The sequence below is a fragment of the Pavona decussata genome, unplaced genomic scaffold, assembly GCF_977016875.1.
Source record: "Pavona decussata unplaced genomic scaffold, jaPavDecu1.1 SCAFFOLD_32, whole genome shotgun sequence".
In the NCBI taxonomy this organism is placed as follows: domain Eukaryota; kingdom Metazoa; phylum Cnidaria; class Anthozoa; order Scleractinia; family Agariciidae; genus Pavona; species Pavona decussata.
Window position 1 is genome coordinate 1,299,447 of NW_028145455.1, and position 24,641 is coordinate 1,324,087.

At 40.9% G+C, this 24,641-nt stretch overlaps 1 protein-coding gene across 4 annotated transcripts; it reads left to right on the forward strand.

Annotated features, from left to right (window-relative positions):
- Positions 1 to 1,698: 1,698 nt before the first annotated feature.
- Positions 1,699 to 24,641, forward strand: LOC146484548 (uncharacterized). 4 transcript variants are annotated; one of them, XM_085104616.1, is made up of 16 exons: positions 1,699 to 2,064; positions 3,635 to 4,071; positions 5,578 to 8,047; positions 9,452 to 9,947; positions 10,452 to 10,717; positions 10,922 to 10,970; positions 11,070 to 11,107; positions 11,207 to 12,804; positions 16,311 to 16,432; positions 17,056 to 17,142; positions 18,621 to 18,704; positions 21,001 to 21,092; positions 21,554 to 21,782; positions 22,066 to 22,188; positions 23,016 to 23,199; positions 23,676 to 24,641. In XM_085104616.1, the coding sequence occupies exons 1-16, from the start codon at positions 1,945 to 1,947 to the stop codon at positions 23,854 to 23,856; spliced, it is 6,576 nt and encodes a 2,191-aa protein (XP_084960742.1). In that variant the 5' UTR covers positions 1,699 to 1,944; the 3' UTR covers positions 23,857 to 24,641. The 4 variants fall into 4 exon arrangements, with proteins under 4 accessions (XP_084960742.1, XP_084960741.1, XP_084960744.1 ...); XM_085104615.1 differs by having other exon boundaries at positions 10,922 to 11,107; XM_085104617.1 differs by lacking the exon at positions 1,699 to 2,064 and adding an exon at positions 2,143 to 2,548 and having other exon boundaries at positions 10,922 to 11,107.

Sequence of the window (24,641 nt, forward strand, 5' to 3'; positions counted from 1 at the left end):
AATCTATTTATCTTCTATCTATGGGCTCCTGCTTGGATATAATTCAGTTATATTATTTGTGACGTTTTCCACCTGTATATGGACTGTAACTAAAACAAATTAATGATAAGCAATTTGATATAAGTTGTCTTTCGATATCTTGCAAACGTTTTTAGGGAAACGAAATACAGAACTGGTTTTGGGGCGGCCTAAAACGAACTGAGCAAACGCCTTTTCATTCACAAACTTTTAATATGAGTTAAAACCATTTTTGACAGTAATATAAATAGTAAACTACTAAACTCAGCCAGCTTTATTTTAAAGTAGCTAGGCACGATTAATTTAATTTTTCTTCAATGATCAAACTTTAGGTTTTCATCCATGGACTTAAAAGCTAGAACAGTCAGTTTGAATGATTGGATTTGTCGGGAGCCACAGGCTTTGAGAACGACAGAACTGAAATAAACAAACAAATAAGTATATTAAGTAAGGCTGATATCACAATTCCAAATAAGATTTTCGAAAACTGAACTGATTGAGGAATCAATACTGGCAGTCACCACTTTGCAATATTTTCAGATACTTTCAATGGTGAACATTCTTTCTTTTTATTCATACAAGTACAAGTCTGGAATAAATCCAGGGCATATCATCAGCTTATTGATGTGTAGCCCATCACTTCTGATCCGGTTTCACTCAAGACAGATGCTCTCTGTGGAAAGCGGTAAATGTCCTACACAAACGGAAATGGTACCGATCATCATCGATCATCCGGAACCAAGCCGTCAAAAGATAAGTAATTTTCTCTCACTTCTGGATAAGTGACATCATCGCCCCCGCAAGAATGGTTTTGTCTCGGTCTACCGATCGTCGCCAAAATAAATACTGTAGCTTTGTTTAGTTTAATATCCCTAACTTATGTCGGGTTATGAATTGAATTGAATTAGGTTCAGTCGGATAGCCTGAGACCTTTGAAGGGTGGAAAATAATTAAAAACTCTAAATGTGACGAGACAACAGCGACATAACAATTGACCCCGAGAAGGACTTATTTCAAGATGATGAATTTATTTGCCCTTGTGCTCACCGTGAATTGTGAAATTATGAATGAGAAAAAGAGCAAGGCTGATTTCATGGTCAGGAAAATATATTTTTTCGAATCAGCCTTGCCTTTTTTTTTGTTGTTGTTCTTTTTTGTTTTCTTTTCGTTTCTTCTTCTTCTCTTTCTTCGTTTTTTTTTTTTCATTATTTTTTCAGATGTTGTTTTTTCAGATGTAAATTCAATAAAAAAACTGTGATGTTTCGTTTACCCTCGCTCGCATTGTTTTAATTTTATATACTTATAATTACACTTTATTGATTGAGAAGGAAATACAATTCGATGGCAGATTATTTTCTCTGGCCTTACAGTATACAGGGGCACCCAACGGATCGTTTCGGTCAATTATCTGTTCGGAACGCCCTAAATCCCCTACAATTTTCTAAAGGGAATTTCGGCTTCGAACTTTCGTTTTATAGAAAACTTTAGGCCTAGTGTTTTGGGATTGGTAAAAATATCGTTTCGAGGGCCGGAAAAAGGTCAGCTGAGATTTTCGGAAAGGAAATAAGGCCTAAGGTTTACGGGAAATGGACAAAGATGTCAAAGATGCCCTAGTATAAAAATTTCGAAAAGATTCAAGTTGCCCTAGAATGGCCAAACAGATAAAAATATTATAGCGCGGCCTGAAATGAACCTACAGAGCTTTAAAGGCTCTCCAGATAGCCTAAAATAGCGTTTCAAAGGATCTGAGAGAAAACTGTCGTTGGGTGCCCCTGAGTATACTGTCGAAAATCAGCAAGAGCTGTGACCGGTGACCACTCGATCGTCGATCGTCACCATCATCAAACGAAAGGCGAAAACTCTTACCTCCCTCCCCTCCCTCTCTACCTCTACCCGCCCCAGTCTTCTCTCTTCACTGTGTGTATAATGGCCGACGTGGAACAGCTACAAATTGCAGTTGAACTTAGAAAATTCAGGAAAAAGCTTCGACAGATTGAGAAATTAGAGGAATTAGAACGCGACTTGACAGAAGAGGAAATTCAGAAGGTAACGTATAACAACAACTTAAAATGCTGTACTAAAGCAGGGAATAAACTGTAACCAGGCTGTAATAACTTGTTCACGTAGATAATTAAAATATATTAAATTGGTTGAGAATACGACCTTCAAATTTTCTCCTCTTTTTCTATAAATCACATTCAGAACGAGACAACTGTAAGACTATAGTGTGAGTAAAAAAAAATGGTATAGAACGTTAGAAGATATTTGGTGTTGTGAACTTGAAATCGAATATCAACTCTACTAACCGTGATAAATAAAATAGAAGACGTGGTGATGGATAACTGAGCACTTAAGCTTAATTAAGCTTAACTTGATTTGCATCGTAAAGAATCACTAATTGTATGATTTAGTAATTATCTATGACTTTGTTGAGGTCCTTTTACGACATGGTCATGGCACATTCATTGTTCTGCTATACATTTGCCAATCTTCACAGCGGTGATCCCTTACTGGAAGCATAGCTAATTGGGTGAGGAGCTCCTGGTAGAATGTGTAAAATATTAGGACAACCCAAGTTTGTTAATTTGCGTTGACTTTGTAAATTGTTTATCATCCCATCCCAGGTTTTGACTTTTTGATCTGTTTATCATCCCATCCCAGGTAATGGGTTCAATGTTTTCAAGCCAATCTAAACTTCCAGTTCCAGTATGAAAATTTGAGTTGTGACATTTTTTGGTCTGTAATGCTAGTTACTTTAACGTTTAAGTACTATATTTTGTGACAAAATGTTATGAATAGATTCTCCTCACTTTTTCCATATATTCCATGTTCTACTAGTTGAGAGAATTTGTTTAAATATCAAGGCATTAATAGCTATCATGCTTTGTGATAAATTTCTTTATGTTTATGACCTGAATGTAAAAGTAGTGATATTGTAAGGAGACATTGGTTGCTGGTCACTATTGGTATTTAAGGGTTAAATTAAGGGGAAGTATCATGGGATTTTTGATATCTTTTGTTGAAAATGTTGAAATAAGACCTTCAATCAACTGCTAAATAATTCTAGAATGACAAGAGGAAAGAAATCAACTCAATTCTTGAAAGGAACAACTAGTGATCTGTTCTAGCGCATTTTGAAAACAGAAATACGAGAACTTGAAAAACATTAGCCTAACATTTTTCAAGTTTCAGTCCATACCGGCCTACTCTGTCTCTGGCCAGAGGCACTAATTGACAGTTTTATTGCCTGGGGTGATAATTTATGACAACCTTGACAATTATTTCGTTGTTTCTGCTGACGGACAAACATTTTTGGGTTTTGAAATAACAGCAAGTTTGCGTGATACTTCCCCTTTAAGGAAAAGAAAACATTTTCCATATCCCTGTGGAGTTAAGTGAAATACGATCTCTACCCCCATCCCTATACCCCCTCTACCAACACAAGCAGAAGAGAAACAAAACAGGAAAGATGAAAAATTTACCATGGAACACAGCTTTAACCAAACAACGCCCTGTTTACTCAAGGTTATGATTTTCTTAAGAGATTTGCAATTTATAGTTTGAGACTGAGAACTGAGCCACTAAAATGTGATAATGTGCCACTATTCCTTTGCAGCTTTCTAAGAAAGATGAAGTACGCTCCAAAGTGCAAGAGCTTGTGGCTATAGAAGATGCACTGAAATGTGAGCTGCGGAACATGGAAAGCGACACAACACAGAATGAACAAGCTACAACTGAACAGGAGGAGCAACCAATAAATGAAAATGCTCAACCTGTTGTACAATCCAATGGGGAAGAAGAACAAGAACTTTCAAGTGAAGTTGCACGGAATGAAAATGAACTTACTATAAATGAAGTCTATGATCAAGCTCCTGAGCTACGGCATTGCCCTGCGGCTACTGTACCTGATGTCGTATCAACAACCCAAACAAGAGCACAACCACTTGTCTCTCATGATAGGACTCTCATGAGGTTTCAAGTCAGGAATCTTGAAGGCCATAATGACGTAATATATGGCATTGATTGCCGAGGTTCTGTACTTGTATCTGGAAGGTAAGGTTTGCCATTTAATATGCTTGACTAGAACTTTACAACTTAAAAGGCCTATTCATTTGATGCCCATACTTGAACATGATTAAGCGATGTGCAATTCCAGAAAATATCGATACTCCCCCCAAGGAAGTTTTTTTGTTTTGCACCCTCCCTCCCCTAGGAAATTCCAGTTTAGCTTCATACTTTGCTTCTAAAAGTTTGACTTCCAAGACCCCCCTCCCCATAGGAATTTCCAATGACCTTCCATGGGGTGGGTATGGATTTTTTCTGGAACTGCACAATGATATGACGTTGCAGAGTAAACAAAATGTATTGTTATATAATATCACAGTCTACACTATTTGACATGTACACTACTTAACAAAGAAAAGACAGTTTAATACACCAACCTTTATACTGCCTGAGAAATTAGGGGGTTGGTAATAGAGACCTTTAGATTCTAGTACGAGTAGGAGTACGAGTACGACTACGAGATTTGACTTCGAGTTTTTAGCGAAGTACTAAGAACTGATATATCACAGAAAGTTTCATTTCACTCTTTACGAACGACGAACTTGACGCAGTCGGTTTGAATGATGATAGTTAAGCCCTTTCGTGTTTCCAAAAAGACGAGATCACCTACGTTTCGAGGACTCGTTTTCGCCACTACGAGATTCTTACAAAAACTCGTGGTAAAATGACGACAGCTATCTCGTTTTCCCGCCAAAATGACACTGGTTCACGCGCGCGCACGCTTTGTCTATTGGAAAAACTCATAGTCGTACTCGTACTCGTACTAGAATCTAAGGGTCTCTAATAGCTCTGATTTATTGTACTAGTCACTGCTACCACAAGTCACCAATTAGATGAATTGAATTTTAAAGGGAAAACTAAATGAATTGCGGTAGTTGTAGTGAAACGATACCATCTCGAAAATGGCGTATTAATAAGTTATCAAGTACAAATTGTCTCTGTGTCTCTGACCTTTATACTACCCACTAGGGGAGGTCCTACTGTATTATTGAAACTACCAAGCTCTTTAAAGCCACAACTCACAAATTTTATTTAGGGGCCTATTTCAAGAAACAGCAGTGACATCCTAGATATCATATGTTAGCAATAACTTAAGAGGGGAAGAGGGTTCTAGTGTAAAGGGGACAGGATGCGTTTTGGTTTTAAAAATGTCAACGCTTGTTGAATAAAAAAGTCAAGGAGAAGCAAGAAAAAAGTAAGAATGATAAAAAGACAAAGAAGTTATTCAAGGCAGATTAACAATGCTGCTTTAAAGGAGCAGTGTCAACGATTTTCTGTGTTACTTTGAATAGCCAAAAAGGATATTTGAATATTGATGGAATCGTCAAAATAATATTTAATAAGAATTTTGAAAATGTTTTGGTTCCTGAAAACGTTAAAAGTATACAAGGTGATGCGCACAAAACTTGATTCTGTACAGACAGTTATAAGAGGTGAGTCCTGTCACTTTTGTATGGAAGGTATTTTAATTCGGTTTGATTGACATTCAACTAGGGGTAATTATCAGGTAAAGAGTGCTTTTCAAAGAGTTGTGGTATGTAAAAGAAAATACACTGGGCAGCAAAGTCCTGGTCAAAGATCTGGGTTGGATTCAAGCATGACAAGAAAAAAACAAAGAACAGGCAGAGAAGTTTGTTCAAGGGAAAATGGACAGCTGCAAGGAGAGAGTAGCAAGAGCGGCAGAGCTGTAATAACAGAGGTTTTGGATGATGAAGTTGTTAAAGATGAAAGTCAACTTCAACAGTTAAGATCAGAGGCGGGTAGGAAAACAAAGAAACCAAGAACCAACAAAGAAATGTGGTCACGTCAACATGGGCAACTGCGAGGAGAGACTTTCAAGAGGGAAAGAGTTGTAAGGACAGATAAGTTGGATAATGAAATCATTGTAGATGAAAATCTACTTGAACTGTTTAGATCAGAGTCAAATACGAGAACAAGAAAACAAAGAACCAACAAAGAAATGCTGCCAAGTGGACATGAGCAACTGCAGAGACAGGCTAGCAAGAGAGGGGGAGGTCCAGTAACAGGAACGTTGGATGGCGAAGTTGTTATAGATGAAAATCAACTTGAACTGTTTAGATCAGAGTCAAGTATGAGAACAAGAAAACAAACAACCAACAAAGAAATGCTGTCAAGTGGACATGAGCAACTACAGAGACAGACTAGCAAGAGAGGGAGAGGTCCAGTAACAGGAACGTTGGATGATGAAGTCATTGTAGATGAAAATAAACTTGAACGGTTGAGATCAGAGTCAAATACGAGGACAAGAAAACAAAGAACCAGCAAAGAAACGCTGTCAAGTGAACATGGGAAACTGCCGAGACAGACTAGCAAGAGAGCGGGAGTTCTAGTAACAGGAACGTTGGATGATGAGGTCGTTATAGATAAAAGGCAACCTCAGAGCTTAAAATCAGAATCAAGTGTGAGAACGAAGAAACAAAGAACAGACAAAGAAACAAGGTTCCATGAACATGGATTACCACAACGAGAGACTAACAGGGAGGGAACGGTGGTAGAGGTAAAAAATGTTGTTGATGGAATGGTTGGAAGTGAAAGTCAAGGTACAGATTCAACTTCTGATCAGGTTCACCTGGCTTCAAACAGCAAAGAAACTTTACCAAGTGAACATCACCAACCACAACCGGAAACTAACGAAGAGACGGGCACGATGACAGTTAATAAAGGAATGGTCGTAAACAGTGAAAATAAACTTGTGTCCTCAAGTAGTTCAGTTCACCTTCATGACTTTTCTAAGACCAAAGAAAGTTTACTATGTAAACATCAAGAATCACAGAAAGAGGCTTGCGATCAGATAAGTGCTATGGCAGAAAATGGTCCTGGAGAAATGGTCGTTGACCAAGATGAAGATCCTGATCTATCTTTATCATCAAGGAAATCAAGTCAAGTTCACCTTTGGTCTGAGAACAAAGGAGCTTTACCAAATGACCATCAACTAACATCGACTGGTAGCGTAGCAGCTGGATGCTGTAGTCAGATCCGGTTGCAAACTGTTGTTAATGGAACTGCTGTAGAGCCAGAGCGAACTCTGTCATCAAACAGATCTGGTAAATGTCAACCAAGGTCTGAAAACAAAGACATCTTAGCTGGCCAATGTCGACGACTACAGGAAGAGACTGTTAACCAGATATTTGTAGATGCAGAAAATTTCGATGCAAGAACGGCTGCAGAGCAAAGTCATGGCCCAGACCTACGTCTGTCAGCAAGTACATCTGGTCATCCAGTTCATCTCAGGTCTGAGAACAAAGAGCTTTTACTTACCGACCAGAGAGCTTCAGTGACAGAAAATCAAAATCAAGAGCAGGATCTCGTACTAGGTAAATCTGGTCAAGTTCATGTCAGGGCTGATCAGAACATTGAGCTTTCGTCAAGTGAATATCCAGAACTGCAGGAGGAACGTAGCAACCAGGCAGATCGGATAACAGAGAATTACGAGGAAGAGGTGGTTATGGATCAATGCCAAGAGCCGGACCCAATCCTGGAATCAAACAAATCTGGACAAGTTCAACTCAGGGCTGAGAACATTGAAACTTTATCAAGTGAACATCCAGAGCCACAAGAGGCAACTAGCAACCGGGTAGATCGGATGACAGAGAATCATGAGGAGGAAGTGGTTATGGATCAGTGTCAAGAGCCAGATCCAATCCTCGAGTTAAACAAATCTGGGCAAGTTCAACTCAGGACTGAGAACGTTGAAACTTTATCAAGTGAACATCCTGAACCACAAGAGGCAACTAGCAACCGGGTAGATTGGATGACAGAGAATCATGAGGAAGAAGTGAATATTGATCATTGTCAAGAGCCAGATCCAAGCCTGGAGTCAAACACACCTGGACAAGTTCAACTCAGGTCTGACAACAAAAAGACTTTTGCACTTGAACATCACGTACAGACAGAAACTAGCGAGAGAGCTGCAATGACAGGAATTCGTGAGGAAGGATTGATCGTGGATCGAACTAAAGAGCCAGATCCAACTGTGTTCACCAGCAAATCTGGTGAGGCTTCGATGACAGACAGTGGTGAAGCAAGAACGGCTGTAGATGAAAGCCAGGATGTAGACCCAAATCAACAACCACAGGAAGCAACCAGCAACCAGGTGGCTGTGATAATAAACAATGGTGATGCAGGAATGGCTGTCGATAAATTTCACGATGTACATCCGAGTCAACAACCACAGGAAGCAACCAGCAACCAGGTGGTTGCAATGATAAGAAATGGCGATGCGAGAATGGCTGTGGATGAAAGCCAAGATGTAGACCCAAGTCAGCAACCACAGACAGAAAGCAGCATTCAGTTGGCTGTGATGAAAGAAAGTGATGCAAGAATGGTTGTAGATGAAAACCAGGATGTAGATCCAAGTCAGCAACCACAGACAGAAACCAGCAACCAGACGGCTGTGATAACAGACAATGGTGATGCAGGAATGGCTTTGGATGAAAGCCGGGATACAGATCCGAGTCAACAACCACATACAGCTGAGGAAACTAGCAACCAGATAGCTGTGAGGATAAAAAGTGATGCAGGAATGGCTGTGGATCAAATGCAAGATGCAGATCCAAATAAACAACCACAGGCAGCTGAAGAAACCAGCAACCACTTGGCAGTGAGGATAGAAAGCGATGCAAGAATAGTTTTGAATGAAAGCCAGGACATCGATCCAAATCAACAACTACTCACAGAACGTAGCAGCCTGATGGCCGTGATGACAGTCAGCGGTGATGCAAGAATGGCTTTGGATCAAATGCAGAATGCAGAACCAAGTCATCAACCACAGGCAGACCAGATGGCCGTGAGGATAGAAGGCGATGCAACAATGGCTGTGGATGGAAGCCTTGATGCGGAACCAATTCAGCAACCGCAGACAGAAAACAGCAACCAGACGGCTGTGATAACAGACCATGGTGATGCAGGAATGGCTTTGGATAAAAGCCAGAATACAGATCCGAGTCAACAACCACAGACAGCTGAGGAAACTAGCAACCAAATGGCTCTGAGGATAGAAAGCGATGCAAGAATAGTTTTGAATGAAAGGCAGGATCTAGATCCAAATCAACAACCACAGGCAGCTGCAGAAGCCAGCAACCAGATGGCTGTAAGGATAGAAAGTGATGCAACAATGGTTGTGGATGAAAGACTTGATGCATATCCAAGTCAGCAACCAAAGACAGAAAGTAGCAACCAGATGGCTGTGATGAAAGAAAGTGATGCAAGAATAGCTGTGGATCAAATGGAGGATGCAGAACATCAACCTCATACAAAAACCAGCAACCAGACGGCTGTGAGGATAGAAAGCGATGCAAGAATAGTTTTGAATGAAAGGCAGGATTTAGATCCAAATCAACAACCACAGGCAGCTGAAGAAACCAGCAACCAGACGGCTTTGAGGATAGAAAGCGATGTAAGAATAGTTTTGAATGAAAGGCAGGATCTAGATCCAAATCAACAACCACAGGCAGCTGAAGAAACCAGCAACCAGACGGCTTTGACGATAGAAAGCGATGTTAGAATAGTTTTGAATGAAAGGCAGGATCTAGATCCAAATCAACAACCACAGGCAGCTGAAGAAACCAGCAACCAGACGGCTTTGACGATAGAAAGCGATGTAAGAATAGTTTTGAATGAAAGGCAGGATCTAGATCCAAATCAACAACCACAGGCAGCTGAAGAAACCAGCAACCAGACGGCTTTGACGATAGAAAGCGATGTAAGAATAGTTTTGAATGAAAGGCAGGATCTAGATCCAAATCAACAACCACAGGCAGCTGCAGAAGCCAGCAACCAGATGGCTGAAAGGATAGAAAGTGATGCAACAATGGCTGTGGATGAAAGACTTGATGCATATCCAAGTCAGCAACCAAAGACAGAGAGCAGCAATCCGATGGCTGTAATGAAAGAAAGTGATGCAAGAATTGCTGGAGATGAAAGCCAGGATGTAGATCCAAGTGAGCAACCACAGACAGAACGCTGCAACCTGATGGCTATGATAACAGACAATGGTCATGTAGGAATGGCTGTTGATGAAAGCCAGGACGCCGATCTAAATCAACAACCACAGACAGAAAGCAGCAACCAGATGGCCGTGATGACAGTCAGTGGTGATACAAAAATGGCTGTGGATCAAATGCAGAATGCAGAACATCAACCTCATACAAAAACCAGTAACCAGACGGCTGTGAGGATAGAAAGCGATGCAAGAATAGTTTTGAATGAAAGCCAAGATTTAGATTCAAATCAACAACCACAGAGAGCTGCAGAAACCAACAGCCAGATGGCTGTGAGGATAGAAAGTGATGCAACAATGGTTGTGGATGAACGTCTTGATGAAGATGCAAGTCAACAACCACAGACAGAAAGCAACAACCTGATGGCTGTGATGACAGTCACTGGTGATGCAAGAATGGTTGTGGATCAAATGCAGGATGCAGAACCAAGTCATCAACCTGATACAAAAACCAGCAACCAGACGGCTGTGAGGATAGAAAGCGATGCAAGTATAGCTTTGAATGAAAGCCAAGATGTAGATCCAAATCAACAACCACAGAGAGCTGCAGAAGCCAGCAACCAGATGGCTGTGAGTATAGAAAGTGATGCAGCAATGTCTGTGGATGAAAGCCAGGTCGCCGATCCAAATCAACAACCACAGACAGAAAGTAGCAGCCTGATGGCCGAGATGACAGTCAGCGGTGATGCAAGAATGGCCGTGGATCAAATGCAGGATGTAGGACCAAGTCATCAACCACAGGCAGACCATATGGCCAGGAGGATAGAAAGCGATGCAACGATGGCTGTGGATGAAAGCCTTGATGCATATCTAAGTCAGCAACCGCAGACAGAAAGCAGCAACCAGATGGCTGTGATAACAGAGGACGGTGATGCAGGAATGGCTGTGGGTCAAATGCAGGATTCGGAACCAAGTCAGCAACAACATAGAGAAACCAGCAACCAGACGGCTGTGATAACAGACATAGGTGATGCAGGAATGGCTTTGGATGAAAGCCAGGATACAGATCCGAGTCAACAACCACAGACAGCAAGCAGTAACCTGATGTCTGCAATAACAGATAAAAGTGTTGCAGGGATGGCTTTGGATGAGAGCCAGGATACTGATCCGAGTCAACAACCACAGACAGCTGAGGAAACTAGCAACCAGATGGCTGTGAGGATAGAAAGTGATGCAGGAATGGCTGTGGGTCAAATGCACGATGCAGATCCAAGTCAACAACCACAGGAAGAAACCAGCAACTGGATAGCTGTGATAACAGACAGTGGTGATATAGGAATGGCTATAGATGAGAGCCAAGATGCAGATCCGAGTCAACAACCACAGGCAGAAACCAGCAACCAGAGTGCTGCAATGACAGACAATGGTGATGCAAGAACACCGGCTATGGAACTAATTGAGAAACGCATTTCTGAGAAAAAGGAAACATTGCCTGATGAAAGCCAACAACCACCTACAGCCGTTAGCAGCCATAGAGTTGTCAGTGCAGAAAATGGATGGACCAGAATGAGTGTGAAGCAGAGGCAGGATGCAGATCCAAGTCACCAACTACCGACAGCAGCCAGCAACCAGTTGGCTGTGAGGATAGAAATTGGTGATGCAAGAATGGCTGTAAACCAAATGCAGGATGCAAATTTATGTCAACAACCGCAGGTAGAAGGGAGCCCCAAGATAGCTGCGATGACAGAAAATGGTGATGAAGGAATGGCTATAGATCATAGCCGTGATTCAGGTGAACGCATGCCTTCAAGGAAATCGAGCCATGTCCATCTCAAAATTGGAAGCAAAGAATCGTGGTCAAGTGAACACAATATTGTAGTGGAAACTATCGGCCAGGCAGCTGCCGTAACAGAAAATGTAGAAAACAAAGTGGTTGAAGTTCATAGCCGAGGCCAAGTTTCCGTTGATCTAAAGTCTTTACCAGATAAACATGAAGAGCCTCAAACAGCATTTGCTGTAAACACAGAAAGTGTTCTTGGAGAAATGCCTGTAGATGGAGTTCAACCGTATGAAACACCGTCCTCAAGCAAATCACGTGAAGTTGATCTTGGGTGCAAGAACAAAGAAAAATTTCCAAGCGAACGTCAACAGTCAGAGGCAGGGACAAGCACTGCGACAGCTGCGTTCACAGAAACTGTTGAAGACGGAATGAAAGACGTAGAAAGCCAAGATGCAGATCAAACACTTTTGTCAGACAACTCAGTTGAAATTCATCTCAGGTGCGAGGACAACGAAACTTATTTAAGTGAACAGCAACAAACACAAGCACCGGAGAATAGTAACCAGATATCAGCGGTACCGGAAAATGTCGACGACATAACGATGGTGGAAGAAAGCCAAGATCCATGTCAAACTCTCACAAATTCAGGCAATCAGAAGAAACCGCAAGTGGAGACGAACAAGGAGAGATGTCATGCGATGGCAGAAACAGTACATGAAGGAATGATTGTGGATCAACTGCCCTGTTCAAGTAAATTAATGCAGAGAGGCTCTGAGCTGTTGTCCCCTGCTGGTGTTCAGAAAACTGCAGCCAGCGTAGGTGTTGGAGATACAATGGTTATCGGCGGGAAGGCGACAAGGTCACATGGTCAAGATTCAAGTGCAAAGTGGAAAACAATCAAGTTTTACACAAGGAGCTTAAAGGGGCATACTGATCTTGTTCGATGTGTGTATTGTCGAGATTCAGTACTTCTATCTGGGGGGTAAGAAGGTTCATTTTCTTTAACGTTAGGAATCAACTTTACACGCGAACTCTTCACTTCAAAACCCCGACCATGGCCACTCCAATAATGTTCGCACTTTTTCATTTCCGTCACTCATAATTGGTCTCAATCATTGGACCATGTAAAAGAGATACCGACAGTGTAGATCAAAATCCACCAATCACAGGGTACGAAGGTGACTTTTTTACCCCGTTGAGTGAAAAACTATTCATTTTCTCCGCCATGATTGGGGGCCTGAGTAGACGAAATCGCGGGCTGAGATCTTAAAGATACGAATTCGCGTGTAACGGAAAGGCACATAACTCTTTGTCACGAGTTAAGTTACGTGATTCTTACTACCAGAGTTAGTCTTTAGAAAGTGATTACGGTTTTTCAGTATGGTTAAAGCATTGATTTTATTATTAGAGCTCAGAGAACGAGCTTCGTTCTTGGGTAAGGCAACAATAGTTTTCACGTAGGATATAGGGATATTGCTTAACATCACGAGACATCCAAACAGTCTGCATAAACTAAACCTAAAAATTGACTGGCTTAAACTATAAAGGGACGTACCCTTACTTGCTCCTCTTCAGTCTACGGTAATCCAACGTAAGGATAAAAGGGTAAGTGAGTTCAATCGAAGTTGAGGAAACTGTGGTACAAACCAATTTCTAAGCAGGGCAGAAAGATTTGACATATTTGTTCTAGTAGAACTCGCCAGTTTAGGCGTAGTTTTTGTAGACTGCGATCTATTTGTTCAAGTTCTTGTCAATGTGGAGCAGTTTTAAATTGAGTGTCGAAAGTAATTTCACGTTTGGTCGGGAAAGCAGCAAATGGATCGCGTTTTTTAAAAAGATCGCGGTACTTCCTAATTTGTAAAACATGTTCCGCGTTTGCTTTGATTGTGCTTTACTACACTATCTGATTGGTTTAAGAAATCTCGCGCCACTTTCTCGTCCAAACGCAAACTGAAGCCAGAACTGAACGTGCAAACTGATTCAATTCGCGCTAAAGTATTTGTTTGACCATCTATTAATATGTTAATTTTCAGCTCTAGCCTATTTAAATATCCGCGTTCACAAACTGATTTTTTCTCTTGATAATGGAGTCAAGATGACTCCGAAACGTCGAACCTTAAATCTCTCTGTAATTTTTGCATGTCTTTGCTTCAGCAAATCCCTTTTAATTAATGAGAAGTAAAATCAAAGACCTCGTAACTTGCTTACCACCTGATAAGTGTGTCAACACTGAGTTGTGATTGGTTCATTTGTGTTTTCGTGTGTTGTGATTGGCCAGAGTAATGACTTTGGCTTTGGTTTTACGACACTCCATTGAGAACTACTCTGATTCAAAGAAGACCTGTTTAGACGTAGTTTATGGAGACCTAGAATTTATAGCTTGAAGTTTAAACACTAAAAATAAACGCAGACTAAGAGATTCAGCCAAATGAAATCTATAAAAGTAGCTTTGATATTTTCTTAATAATTGCAAAAGCTAACAGGTAATTGGTTTGAGTTTTTGACCATTTCTTTCTGAAATGTACTCTTGACTACCAAGCCCAACTTTCCATGAAAGCTTACCTGTATGTGCCCACCGTGAAGAGATCCAAGGGTCAGTTTATTGAAACTCGCAGCAACTTACGTCCGATAAGTTTTATTTTCGATTCTTAGTTTATCGAATGGTAGTAATTTTTGTGCAAACAATTTTACTGCGTTTCGTAGAATTAAAGCGATTTTAAAGTGTAGCGATGAAAATAAATGAAAATTGCATCTTTGCTGGGAAACATTGTACACGTTAACGTTATTGGGACTTACGAGAATCCGTGCCTCCCAGTGCGAACGAGCTCGCTGATTTACATTCCGGCTTCCGATAGAGCAGCTACCACAATGCCTTCAGCTCGCACGTTGGGTTTTTGTTCTCCATATTGTGGCGCGTCATGAAAGATTCACGAAGTAATCCTTGGAAAATTCTTCCTCAGAAAGAAAATATGAAAGGTATTACTCGCTTGTAATTGGGAACTGGAACGCTGTATTACTCCTTGTGTTAGGTTACAGACATTTCCTTTCCGCTCTTGTACACGTTAGCGACAAACAAATTGGCGATTTTTACGATGACGTTATTTTTCTATAACTACCATAATCCTCTTCGTTTTTCGTTTCTCATATAAACTTTCTAATTCCAGTGAGGTTAAGATAACAATATCCCTAATGCGCATTAGATAACATTAACTGAAGGATTCTGGAAGTTGTAGGAAATGACGCCATTGTGAAAATGGCCAATTGCATTATTTTGAAATGAAAGCTTTGAAATTTCCTCAGTCGGTTATGCGTGAATCTTCAGTTATCGCAAAATACGTTTACTTTCAAAAATTTCCGGCAATTTTTTTTTACGCCAAATTATAAGGCATTAGTGTAGCTGGCAAAAGCTGCGGGTTTTAATTTTTTAATATTTAATGGCGGTTCGGTTACATCTAATTTGCAAGAAACTTTGGCCTTACCTTGAGGTTATTATTCACCAGTTGATAAGCAAGTTATGCACTGAAGTTGTTTAACGGGCATGATATACGAAATGTGTGGAGATATAATTGTCCATATGTGGTAGTTATTTCGCTTGGTCGTCTCTGCGTGGAAAATATTTCAATTCGATGTTGTTTAGCATCAGGAGGGATAAGAGCAGGTATTTTTCACTTGTCTTACAGTATTGCTACCTAATATTTACTTGTCATGCAGTGGTGTTGTTCCATACAGACCTCATATTGTTTCTTTTCTGTCTGTTGATGGATTTTTAGGTTTCACCCGAAGAAATGTTTATACAAAGTTTCAGTTGATTTAAAGCCGATGTTTCTTTTGTCTGCTGCAAAAATTTATTTTGTGTATTAAGCTTTAGAATATATTTACTTTTCGTTTCAGTTATTATTGTTTGAATTATGCTAAAACATTTGGCTTTGCACTACAGGTGCCTGAGGTTTAAAGTGTTTTGATTGCTTTTAATACAATCAGTGTTACTTTATTATTACTGTATACTGTATACTGTAGAACCTGTTAGTGTTTCGGGTACAATGTTTCTCTTTTAATCTGTTACAATGGGAATTGAAAACCTAACCCTTTTTCTCTAAGCTAAATAATTTCCCTTATTATTTAAATACCTACGAAAATGATTCGCATATTCCAGCTTCGCCCCTTAAAGAATTTACACTATCGGGTTTTTTTCTCTTTTTCATTTGTTTTCTTCCCGTTGCTTTGTATTTTTTATTGTCTGATAGTTTATTACAGTCTTGAAAATCGAAGTTTGCAAATTTTTTCATCAGACCCTTAAATAACAAAAGAACGTCCGGCAAATTTTCATCCCAAGGAGGGAATTTCCTTTATTTTAAGCTGGATAGGGTTGATCACACACCAAATGGCATGGTTTTGGTGCCTGTTTAGTTCGAAATTTGGCTAGAATTATTTGCTGGATTTTATTTCGTATACATTACAACAGTGATTAATTTTCGACCTTCTTTACAGCCGTGACACCATGCTGAAATTATGGGATGCCGACACTGGCCGAGAGATGAGGAGCATGGGCGGACATACGGGAACTATTACATCCGTGTATCTTGTTCCAAATACGGATTTGTCGTGCAGGGGTAAGTTTTTTTTTAACATGTGCGCATGTCATGAGAGCTGTCGATCCAAATGGATGAGTGTTTTTGTTGTTGTTGTTTTTGTTTTTTTGTGTCAGGCAGCTTGCGACGGAGGTGCAAAAAAATCCCTTCACCGTTTTGTAGTTTTCGCAGTATAATCAGAATAAGCTTGAAGTGGAAGGTTACACTAAATTTTAATTTGAGAATATATTCGCTGAGATGATTTTCCGTTACCACTGAACCAGTTTCAGGTTACACTTTCTGCCGTCTGAAAGCGAACAAGCCGGTGTCCACACTTGAAAACTGAGCTAGAATTTGGAAAGATGCTCGTTACATAATCAGCCACAACTTTAAATTGGATTGTCTTTCATATTAGATACTATGTTGACTTTATCATGTGGACGTGTTTGTTAAGGGCAATATTCCACGTGGACGAAAAAGCTAGTTGCAGTGCCACAAAAGAAAAAAAATCCTTGTTATATTCTATGTATCTTGCCTGTTGAAAGTGCGTAAGCTTGATGCCAGTGTTAGTTTGTAGGATAGTTTGTAAACAAGAACTGTTTTACAAGGTTCAAAGAAATAGCCTTTTTTACAATCATTTTCATCTCTTTTCCTTTTCCCGGTAGCTATTCCGTCTGGCTTTCGAACTGACCAGTACTCGGTGCTCACGGGCTCAAGAGATTGCTCTATGAAGATCTGGTCCCTCACTAACGGTGAGTGTGTGCACCCTGTCGGGGTGGGGGTGGGGTTACTCCCCTTATAAGAGCCATGTGCGGCCCCAGTGGGTATAAGTTTGTTCTGAAAATGGGCATCAATTTAAGACTGAGATCTGAAAATGGATATCGATTTTGGCGATTACAAAAAATGGCCAATGAAAGTTACATATTTTGGCCTGAAAATGGGAAGGGTTTTAGGAAGCGATCGCTTCCTCTCCCCCCCCTCCCCCGGGGAGGCGATGGGGACTGTGTGTGTGCCTTTATTATTTAGCCAAGCTTTCTTAGCCAAGCGTTCTTTGTCCTTTGGAATTTCCAATGCATCACTTCCCCGACAAGATAGAGGCGTTCATGTGCAAGTTTGTTCTTTACGGAGAAAACTGCTCGTTCTTGGAATCATCGCCATTCTGACGGAATTGCAATGCGAAGCCAAAAATATGTTTTCACTCCTCCATCGACGCAGCAACAGAGTTTCTTCAAAAAACTAACCCCTTTATCCATATTACGTAAAATCACTTTGGGTAAACAAGGAAGAATAGACTATTAAAAAAAATGCTTTGTTTGTTCCCATCGTGTAAATCCGAATTGTTGGATAGTTTCCAGGAAGCAAAATGGAAGAAAGAAAATGGTTCGGAACACGCATGCGCTGTCGATTGTAGTCACCTGAATTCACTGGATACGATCTCTGAGGCAACCTTTGTAAATTAACGGTGATTTTCGTTGCGATTTCTTGGTGATTTCACTGTAGCCAATCTTCCTTCCCTTCCCCGATTGCGCCTACTACGTAGGCTAATTTCACGAGGGTTTGACTGTCAACACACTACCGCCAACACAAATTCTGTCTCTAGGGACCCGTAATTCACATTGTATGCACATTGTATGCACATTGTAATTCACATTGTATGCACTGTGTTCAAGGTTATCAAATCGCCATGAAATCGCAGAGAAATTCTTCCAGTCTTTTATACAGGTGTTTTGAAATCAGCTAAAATCGCTGCAGTAAAAAATAAAGAAGGATATCGTTTCAGGTTTTGTGAATGTCACGCGCGCATCATCTGTTGTTTCAAACAATGAAAACGTGACAACGAAGCAGTGCAACGTGATTCATTGTTTTCGTGCAAAGGTGCAAAACAAGCCACGGTTGGGTGCCATCAAATCACGTTATCGATCATCTGATCGTGACAAATGCACACAGGTTTTACCAGAAATTCGATCATAAACAAATAAATGAAATCGCTTTTCCAAGATACATGAAATGTATAGATACTGCTTCATTATAAGCGAGTAACTCTGTTTTTCTTACAATCGTGCAGGCCGATAAACAATTTATTGGTGAAAAATGCGGCTTGTTCGTAAGTTTTGGTGTTGAATACATTTTAAACGAATCTTTTGATTCCTTGTTTCCTTTTTCCAGGTGTATTTTCTTGCGCAGTCAAATGACTTCTGTCTAAAACGCGGTTTTTCTGATCTTTTTCCAGGTCAAATCAAAAGGTCCATGTATGCGTTCTCGCCCGTGGAGTGCCTGGACTGTAACAGCAATAATCTAACTGCAGCTGGTCTTGGTAGGTTAAAGTTCTCTGTCTAGCATGTGATATGTCCGTGCGTGCTACGTTCAACTTTGTACCGCCAGTTTTTGTTAGTCTTGTCGTACGTCACGAAAGAAGGGTGAAGGAGCCCGTTGTTCTTCCACTGTGTTTTAGCGTATTTTCATTGGTTGAGTTGGTCAGCAACAGATGTGATTTTGGCTGTGCTGCGAGGCCAGCCATCGGCGATATCTGGAAAGCACAAAGGGACATTTCCATAATACGGACATGCTTTGTCACTTGTTTTTGAGAGTATCTATTTCTCAGATTTCCGCGTGGGTACAAAGGAAAAAAACGAAATAGAGGCCACATTTTTGTGAAATTCAGTCCTTCGAGTGCGTAAAATACGAAAATAAAAACGTGGGTGAAATACTGGTTAGGTCGAATTGCGAAAATAACACGGGGGATGGGAGGGGGGGGGTACTCCCATGTATAAGCAACATGGGTATGTACCCTTGTGAAGTGTATGGTTTTCGCGCAGCTTAGTCTGGGATAGGGTATAGAAATCAGGGAGTCTTAGTCTAAATACGCTTTCATTTTCCAGGAAACTGATCAATTGCTTGAAGAATTTAGTCTAGACTAGTTTTCCCGGGAATTAACACTTTTTCGTTTTAGCTAGACTGTAAAAGTGACCGAGTTTCTGTAAAATAGCAAGTCTGGGATCGATAAGGTGGGGATTTTCGGGGGATTTTCGGTCTGTAGTCTAGTATAGGGTTGCAAAATGGAGCTGAACTTAGTCTGGTTTAGGGTAAGGGTTTCATTGTCACAGCAGTACACCCCCCTGGGGAAAATAAGCACCAGGAAAAGCAGTGAGAATGTAAGGCACAGTACGGACAGTCGGCCTGGGGACTGTTCCTCTGGTGTCTGTATTTTTTTAAAAACAATTGTTTATGGGTGTCTAGTACCCTAAGACCTTATACCGCGAAACTGACTAAGACCTTGTGAACTAAGACCTCAAGTGTAATATTTTCTATGTTTGAAACTTAGAAACATAACATTTAGCGATATTTTTGAACTAGACGACTTACAGATTTGAGGGCAAATATAGGTCGAATTTCAAAAAAAGTCCGGTTTCACGGCATTTATCATGCTTACACTTTTCAAGCTGCGTTAATTATTGCCCCATAAAAGTGAGCTAAAAATCCAAGTACGTAAACAATGGCATTTTATTGTTCGTTTTGGTTTCAGTCTCCTGAAGTCGGACAACTTCAGACTTTTGTTCATGTAATGTATCTTCTAAATGTTGAGCTATTTATCACCTTACAAGGTGGCTTTAACTTTTGAGTCTGGATGAAATCGTAACGTGTTGAAATGAAAGCTACCAAACAGTTTTTTTCCTGTAGTGCTGTTTATTATGCATGCTGAGCAAGTTGACTTTTGAGTCTGTGGATGAAGTCCTAATGTGTGACCATTCAAATGAAAGCTACTGAGCCCCAGGGGGGGTACTCGGGTATATTAGTTACGGGGAGGTGCGAATGAGGCCAAATTTTGAAACCCCAAAAAAGTCCCGTCACGCTAAGGAAAACCCAAAAAAAGTCCAGCAGCCAACAACGTAACCCAAAAAAAGTCCAAATTTTTTAAGCATCAAAAACAATGAAAGCACAAAACGCCAAGAGAATGCGAGATATTTCATGCGTCCAACTTTATTCATTCACTCTTTGTCTTGTCATTTTATTTGCATGATTTAAACTTGTTAGTGAAATCGTTTTGCGTAAAATCAAGAATGGTAGGGCACGATTTTCATCAACCCCCAAAAAAGTCCTCGCCAAAATCTTAAGGGCAAAAAAAGTCCACCAGAAAATTTCAAACCCAAAAAAAGTCCCAAGCCGAGAATTTCAAACCCAAAAAAGGTCTTCGCACGTCCCCGTCACTAATACACCCGGGGTACTGAGCAGTACTTTTCTGTGGTGTTGTTTATTATGCTGTACAAGATGATTCTAACTTTTGAGTCTGTGGATGAAATCCTAAAGTGTAACCATTCAAATGAAAGCTACAAAGCAGTACTTTCCTGTGGTGCTGTTTATTATGCTGCACAAATTGGTTCTACCTTTTGTGTATGTAGATGAAATCCTAAAGTGTGACCATTCAAATAAAAGTTACTGAGCAATACTTTCCTGTGGTACTGTTTAATATTCTGTACAATGTTGTTCGTGTACAAGGTGCCTGTTGTACTTATCTAAGTGAGTCCTAAGCGTGCTCATTCAAATACGTTACTGGACAGTGCTGTGACGATACTTGTTTGATAGTTTGCTGTTGTTCCTCCTCTTTGCTCCAGGTGGTGGTAAGGTGGAGCTCTGGGATTTGGAGTCCGGATATACTGTGAGATCAGTGCGTGGACATGACGAGGATACTGTCACGGCTATCAAGGTAACCATGACAACGTCAAATGTTGTATGGGTGTGTGGTCGGGCGGTAGTCACGCGCTACGATAAACCTGTTTGTGGCCGATAGATCAGGTTTATAACCCCCCTTTTTTCCTGTCGTGTTTTAATTCCAGTTAGTTGAGCAGAAGGTGCCAAGTTTTCCGTTTGCGTGTTATTAGCCGTCATCTTAGTTTTTTAAAACGTTTAGCCTGACCTCTCCCTCCCGTCGCTTCTTTTATTCGTCCCAGGTCTCCTCTGTTTTCAAATCCAAGATGGCGGCTTTAAAATACTCTTCGAAGAAATTTTAGTACTTGTTTCTTACTTTGTGTTTGAGCCTGAATTTTTTCTTCTTAAAGGAATTTAACCTTTTTATTTTACACAGTAATTTATTCTAGCTTTGTCTTGTTTGTATAAAGAGGAGAATATCACGCCGCATGATCATCTCACCTTTTTTTTCTGGTCTAGTTCCAGGGCGACCGCGTGATCAGTGGTTCGGCTACCGGTGTGGTGAAGGTATGGGACATCCGGGACAATTCTCTCAAACCGGTAATGAGCTCAGACGAGGCCTCTGTGGATAGCACTGCCGGAAATGTTACTGTCAAACAAAGACGCGTGCGTTGCCTGGCAACAACTCAGGACACGGTTTACTGGGGTGATGACGGGGTTAATATGAAGGCGATGGATTTCAAGTCAGGTAGGGAAATTACGTTTGCGCTTCTGCTGTTTGGGTGTTTGGGAATGTTTTCAAAACCCGTTAGCATTAATTCGCCTTCGAACAATCGGGCCCAGGAGTGTAACTGCGCACTGGCAAACAGTTGAGAACCGTTACACTTGTGTTGTCCAGCTTCTCTTTTAGGAGTCGGCGTCATAAATGGGTTGGGTTTCCCGTTGGTTTTTCTACGCAGTAACAATTCGGCCGAGGAATCGGGACAATTTCGCACTTTAAATTGACGTTTTTCTTTGTTTGTTTCGTACAGGTAAACTTCGTAAACTTCGTAATCACGTTACAGAGTTCGGTTCTACCGGTGCTATGGCAACCAGTGGCTCGTGCCTTGTGAGCGCGGGCTACGACCTGGATCGGGGCAATGGATACTTGAATGGTAAGGTGAAAATAAAACCTTGGACTAGTACTACCATACAAGTACTGGTCAGTAGCTTTGATCTGATTGAACGACACAGTCTCAAAAGTGAGAACCACCTTGTACAGCATAATAAACAGCACCACAGGGAAGTACTTCTCAGTAGCTTTCATTTGAATGGTCACACTTTAGGATTTCATCTGCGGACTCAAAAATTAGAACCACCTTGTACATCATAATAAACAACACCACAGGAACTTCGGCACTGCTCAGTAGCTTTCATTGGTAACATTTAAGGATTTCATCCGCAAACACACACGATAGAAACACCATCAGTTGACTTTGACTTTGACATTTATTTGCCTTTTGTTCCCCAATATATTGACAATTAATCCATAGTTTAATGTATGGCGAGGTGACCTCTAGAAACCGCCGGGCTTATAGTTGAGGCCATCTCGTACGTAACAATATGCTTACATAGATAGTGCTACAAGTGTGCGGCTTTGCCAATTCAGGAATTATTTTACTAAAAACCCTAGCAGTTTTCTCTTAAAGTTGGGAAAACGTGACAGAGAAGTGATTGTAACAGGGAGGGAATTCCAGATCTTTGGACCTTGGTAAAGAATTGTGAATTTTTTCAGATTAGTTCGGCAATGATGCACGCGATAATTGTTGGCTGTTCTGGTGCTATAGCCATGAATTTGACTGTTTGTAAAAAACAAGTTGAAAAATAATGGAGGCAAAAGGTTGTTACTACAAGAAAGTACTGCAACCTAGCATGCTTTCGGTTTAAATATCGAGTTATTCCAACACAGTTCATTATTAACTAATTACTTCCATCGGTTTAGTCCGCAGCCTTCCCTCTGAGGAATACGTAGCGACCGTTGATGATGAAAGCACTGGAAGTATCACGTGCTTGTCATGCACACAAACAACACGTGACAAGCTGACGCTCCACAGAATGTGTACGGGAGGACTGGAGCTAAAACTGTGGGATCAGCTACCGAGTTCAAAGGTTAAAAAACGTTCGAGGTTAGAACATTTCTGTGCTTTGATTGCAGTTTTACCAGAATACATTTTTGCGTTCAAAGTCAGTGGGGCGTGTCCATACAGGGTGAAGCCTGGCTACAATAGCGACGCAAGCGCGAGCCCATGCGTAAGAGCTTTATGTTAAATGAAAACCAACACGACGCAAGCAGAAGCGCAAGCACAAAAAAAGGAATAATTTGATGCTTGTGCTTGTGTTTGTGTTTGTGCTTATGCTTGTGTTGAGGCCGTTTTCACGGTAAAATAAGCATTCTTATACTTCCGTCGCTAGTGAAAACCAAGCTTTACCCTCAGGAGTTATACAGTTGGGAAGAGAGAGGCATCACACCATAAGGCGACGCAGGGCCAAATTTGATCCACCGTTCTTTTTTTTCCAGTTTTAACAGTTGCAGTGACATCTCAGAAAAGACCGTTATTAAACCGAACGCCATCACACTCATCATTTCCGCTTTCTCTTGCAGACCCGAAACGGATGATGGGTACGTGACGGCCAAGCATGTTCGGCGCTATAGTCTCCCTGACGTAAGCGATACGGAGAGTAGCGAAGACGAGGACGACCAACCAGAAGGAGACGACTCGGACGACGACGATGACGTCAGCAACACCGGAGGTGCGTCGCGATCTTGGTGCACAATATCATGACGTGTGATCACGTGTTGTAAAATGAACAGTGATCGTCTATCTGTGGGATGCGCGCACACATGAATCGAGCTGTTCCATCTCCTCTTCTCTCCTTTCCACCAATGGATGATGCTGTGTTGGGAATATTTTTGATCGCTGTGCGCATCTGTACAATAACCTATACTTTTTATTGTTCGCGTTGTAAAATAACTGAAATTCTCCAGAATTGTCTTCAGAAGATAACACCACAACTATGCTTTGCGTTGGAGAACCAAAGCAGTAATCTGCAAGCTTCTCTAAAATTTCTACCGGGAATAATAAGTCCAGGACCTCACGAAAAATCTGCTTGACCTGTTCCTTAGTTTTATTATGAATGACCATACTCAAGGCGGAAATGTTAGAAGCACAATATGGGATGAAAGACAGTTTACTTTGAAGGAGAAGAGATGAACATTAAGATGAACCTGCAGGAAGAAAATCGCTTTTGATACAGTTAAACAGACCGCTTCTTGTTGACTTACAAGTTATGAGGATATGCCTACAATATACGCTTACTTTCACCTTTTTCTCATAACGGTCCTGTATATACCGGTATAAGCGGACAATTCTGGCCGAACTACCGTCTTGAATACTGCTACTCGTCGAGGTGATATTAGGCTTGTCATTCTTGACATATAAATCTTTTGCAGACAGTGTTTTTCTCGGATAAATAGCGGGTTTCCCGCTGAAGGATACAAGTTGGATAATGGCAAAATGAACTTTTCAAGTTTTATTGAACAATTAAACACCGAGGAATTTTTAATGGC